This window comes from Cucurbita maxima, unplaced genomic scaffold (assembly GCF_002738345.1).
Source record: "Cucurbita maxima cultivar Rimu unplaced genomic scaffold, Cmax_1.0 Cma_Scf00025, whole genome shotgun sequence".
NCBI classification, from domain to species: Eukaryota; Viridiplantae; Streptophyta; class Magnoliopsida; order Cucurbitales; family Cucurbitaceae; genus Cucurbita; species Cucurbita maxima.
Window position 1 is genome coordinate 1559765 of NW_019272041.1, and position 4526 is coordinate 1564290.

At 39.2% G+C, this 4526-nt stretch overlaps 1 protein-coding gene across 2 annotated transcripts; it reads right to left on the bottom strand.

Moving 5' to 3' along the window:
* Positions 1-500: 500 nt before the first annotated feature.
* LOC111498396 (cytochrome P450 87A3-like) lies at positions 501-3241 on the bottom strand. Of its 2 annotated transcripts, XM_023149626.1 has the most exons (8): positions 2656-3241; positions 2425-2574; positions 1771-2022; positions 1609-1698; positions 1461-1539; positions 1266-1372; positions 1011-1138; positions 679-783 (listed from the first exon to the last, which is right to left on the bottom strand). In XM_023149626.1, the coding sequence occupies exons 1-8, from the start codon at positions 3169-3171 to the stop codon at positions 696-698; spliced, it is 1410 nt and encodes a 469-aa protein (XP_023005394.1). In that variant the 5' UTR covers positions 3172-3241; the 3' UTR covers positions 679-695. The 2 variants fall into 2 exon arrangements, with proteins under 2 accessions (XP_023005395.1, XP_023005394.1); XM_023149627.1 differs by lacking the exon at positions 1011-1138 and having other exon boundaries at positions 501-783.
* Between the last annotated feature and the right edge of the window lie 1285 nt (positions 3242-4526).

Genomic DNA, 4526 nt, shown 5'->3' on the forward strand with positions numbered 1-4526 from the left:
TATCTTCTTTCCACCATTGTTACAGCATATATTCTATAATGCAAGACACCAAAAATTATATTGGGGAGGATTATTATTATATTTCTCCAAGATTGTTCATCTTTGAAACTTCACTCTTTATTTGGCACAGTCTTCCGGTACAAGTCTTTGTTTCATTTCCGAGTAATTTTCTTTATGTACTCATATTATTATGTGCCCATTCAATTGTAATTTTAATTTTGTGGAATTGTTAATGAATTGATAATGTCACATTGGTTTCGATAATAACCCACTATCAAATATTATCCTCTTTAACTCGTTACGTATCGTTGTTAGCTTTACGATCTTAAAACGTGTCTGTTAGGGAGATGTTTTCACACTTTTATAAGGTATGTCTCGTTTCCTTTTCCAACCGATGTGGGATCTCACAATCCATCTCATTTGGAGCCCAACGTCCTCACTAGCACGCTATCTAGTTACATGCCAATAATGAACTAGGAAGAGTTTGGGTAAGTACTATCAAATCCAAACAAAAAATAAGAAGAAAATGAAAGGTAACACTAAATATTAATGTTGTTGATTATTGATTGGTAATTTGTCTTAGGAACCACTATATATTATGCAGCTTATTTGGTTTGGACATTTTTTCTTCACAATTATCCTTTGTTTGCTACTTCTGTTCATCTTCTTCTTCAAGGTTTTTTTTTTTTTTTTGGTCACTTCTCCACGATTTGAACGTGTAAGCCGTCGGGAAACTGTAAACCAGGCGTTCGGACGATATTGCCTCCCTTGATTGCTTTGAACCTGATACTCCCAAACGTACCAACGTTAGTTTCTCTCTCGATCTATTAGTTTTCACAACTTGTCTTGAATTTTGAAAACATTTGTAAATGGTACGTAACAAAACAAAACACTTATAGATAGAACCAAGAAAGAATCTACGAATCGAGAACTAAATGATTGTCGAACACGAGATTTAGATATAGAGAAAGTTTGCCTCTCTGTGTAATCATCTCATTCTTGCAACTTACCTGTACTTTGTAACCAGGCAGTGGAGAAACACAGCCATTTGAAGTTTGGTAAAATCTGTACCAACACAGAACCTCATGCCCCCACCAAATGCCATGAAATGTTTAGATGCTCCATTCAATTCACATTTCTGCAAACCATATCAAATCCGCTTAAGTTCACCGCTAACAGATATTATCTGCTAAATAGAAGTTTCTACACTCTTAAAAGAATGTTTCGTTCCCCTCTTCAATCAATAATGGGATTTCACCACATACCTCCCACCGCCACGGATTAAAAGCGAGAGGATCAACATATTTTTCAGGATTCAAGTGCACGGCAGGAGGGCAGACCATAACTGACCACCCAGCTGGAATGGTATATCCTGCTCCAACAAATGTGTAGCCGCCATTTGTGATGATGTTATGAAGAAAAAGAATCTATGAGCTCAATTTACATACGTACATACATACCCTTAAACTGGATGTCTCTCAGTGCTTTTCGAAAGATTCCCGGAACTATATTTGCCAGTCTCACAGTTTCATTGATGAACTGACCAATTGAAGAAGTTTGATTATGAGAAACAAAGAGGGCTTACAGAGATAAAATAAGTAAAGTAACCTGAAATGTGAATGTCATGGATTTGTATTCTCCCCATGTAAGCCCACAATCTGGATTCTCCCTTGCCTTCAATATTCCCTCATGTTCACACTGATAAAGATGCAAATAATGGATTCAACATGAGGATATTGTTGTTAAAAGTTGAAACAACATTAAACAGACCGTCAGCTCCTCCAGCACATGAGGATTGTTGAGGAGGAATTTAATGGCGGCAGTGATAGCAATTGAAGTAGTTTCGAAGCTCGAAAAAAGCAGCACAAACATGAGGTCCAGAGCAATTTCCTCTGTGAGAAGAGTTCCATCCTTTGCCAGTTCTTCAAGAACAAAATCAAAAAAATCCATGTGCTCTTTCCTTGGATTTGCACGCCTTTCTTGTAGCATGTTTTTCAGCATCCTCATCGCTCTTTTCCTGCCCTGTTGAATTAGGGAAGGACACCCTCAGTTCCCAAGTTCCTATAGGTGCCTAAGTATACCACTAGCAGATATTTTCTAGTTTGACTCGTTACGTATCGTCATCAACCTCACGGTTTTAAAATTCGTCTACTAGGGAGAGGTTTGTTCATCTCTCCAACTGATGTGAGACCTCACAATCCACCCCTCTTGGGTCCAACGTTTTTGCTGGCACACCGTCTGATATTTGGCTCTAATACCATTTGTAACAGCCTAATCCACCGCTAACAGATATTGTCTGCTTTAGCTTGTTACGTATCGTCGTCAGCCTCACAGTTTTAAAACGCGTCTACTAGGGAGAGGTTTGTTCCTCTCTCCAACCAACTCGACCTTATAGTTAGAATGGCGGTAGTATAATTGGTTTACCTGTAAACATTTGTTATAAGCTGTTCCAAAAACATTTAGAGGGAAGGAAATCAAGCCCTGTATGAATGCAACAAAGTTCTCTCTCAAATTCTCTCCAGAATTTTCTGAATCATAACTAATCAGCTTCTTTGCAGTCAGATCAAAAATCATCTGCAAGAACAACAAAAATCAGTATCAAACAAACATGGAGAAGGAACAGGTTTTGTTCTAAACTTCTCATTTTGTAATTACACTTGCAGTCTCATCCTTCAATTCAACCGATTCAAGACATGACCATTGTCTCAATCTTGTGGTAGCTACAGCCTCCACTTCAGATATCATCTTCCTCAGATTTTCAGGGCCAACAAGATGAAGAACCATGTTCTTCAGAAACTTATACATGAAACCGTGCAATGAACCAACATTTTGCCTTCCAAATATCTCGGTGAAGGTAGATGGATACCAGCTCTGGAACAAGTAACCCTCTTGTTGAAAGATGAAGTGATTGAAGTCGGGGTCTGTTGAGACAATCAGAGGTCTTCCCACCAAACTTGTTCTGAAGATTGGTCCGTACCTATCCACTCTGTTTCTTATGAAAGGAGGAACATCAGAGGAGGTATTGGGAGCGAAGAACTGCAAGGTTTCACCAAGCAGAGGGAACCCCATTGAACCTGGTGGGAGTTTTCCATTACATTTGGGGTTTCTCCAACGATAAAGGCAGTGTGTAAAGCTCAAAACGACAATAGCTCCCATCAAAAGAACCCACATTTTGGTTGCTGCAAACTGAAATGGAAGTATTGTGGGCAAGTGGTGCTTGGATGTGCTCTTATCATCTCTTATAGCCTCACTGTTGGACGTTGCAAATCGTTAAGATTTTAATGTTTTTCAATATCATACTAATTTCTTTTTACTTTTAATAATTACATCTTACCTTAAATATATTTAGTCCTAAATTATAATTTAACATATATATCATATTTGACTATCAAATATCTAGATATTTGTTTTCTATTACCATTCAATATACATTTATTGCTTTTTCATTTATTTCTCTTTCTATTATCTCTTCTAATTTATTTAAAATTACACTAAATCCTCTTCTCATCTTCTCTGTCATTAATGTTGGCTTTGACGCCGCAGAGGCAATCGTCATGGTTGGCTCAAGCAGAGTCGATTGATTACTCTTCAGCTCCACCTTTTTTGTCTTCAAATCATCCTTCGCAAGCGGACCTTTCGTCGTACTTTGTACATACAACCTCACCTTCTCCAAGACAATGCCTTGAACCAGAACCAGAAAACTTCCCTTCCATCTTCCATTTTCGTCTTCTTCTCTTCTCTTTGCATTCTTCACGGCTATGGCTTCCTCTTCTACCTTTGTCGTCGTCGTCCTTGTCGCTTTAATCACTGACTCTTTGAGCCAAGCCCTGGGTGCCGCACTGGCCTCTTTACCAACCAAGTTGTCGCCGACCTCCTTGCCAAAATCGGCTCCTTCACGCACTGTGGCGACTCTTTCGACTTCAACACTATCTTCATCTCTTGCTTTGGGGGGCGTGGCTCCCTCTCCGTCCATTGGAACTCCACCACCTACTATGGCGCCAACTATTTCTCTATCGGTTCTGCTTTCTACTCCTTCCGAGTCACAAACGCAAACTCTAGTTACCAAATATGCTCGAAATACTCTTACTCGTGTTCATTTGCTCGATAGCAATCCAGTCCGCAAGGAGCCCACTCCATCTTTCTTCTTCATCTAAAATACACCTCAAAGTCCTCTTTCTCAGTTTAGTTTCTGTCATCTTCTTCCTCTCTTTTCAGTCACCATCAAACCATCTCTCTATGTCTCTAGCCCTTTTCTCAAAATAGTCATTGTCCTAATTCTAAAGCCTCTATCTTGTATCGTTACCGTTCACACTCATGATTGCTTCTCAACGCCAGATTGCTGATGGTTCACCTTTCTCTGATCCTAGATTATTGTCGTTGCCGATCCTTTTGCAGTTTTCGATGACCAAGAAAATACTATGGTGTCCAACCAAACATCTCTTCCGAACCAAGTTGCTGACATCTTCACAAAAAGTATTTCTCTACCTCTCTTTGAATTTTTCTGATCAAAGCTTCACGTTCGTCAA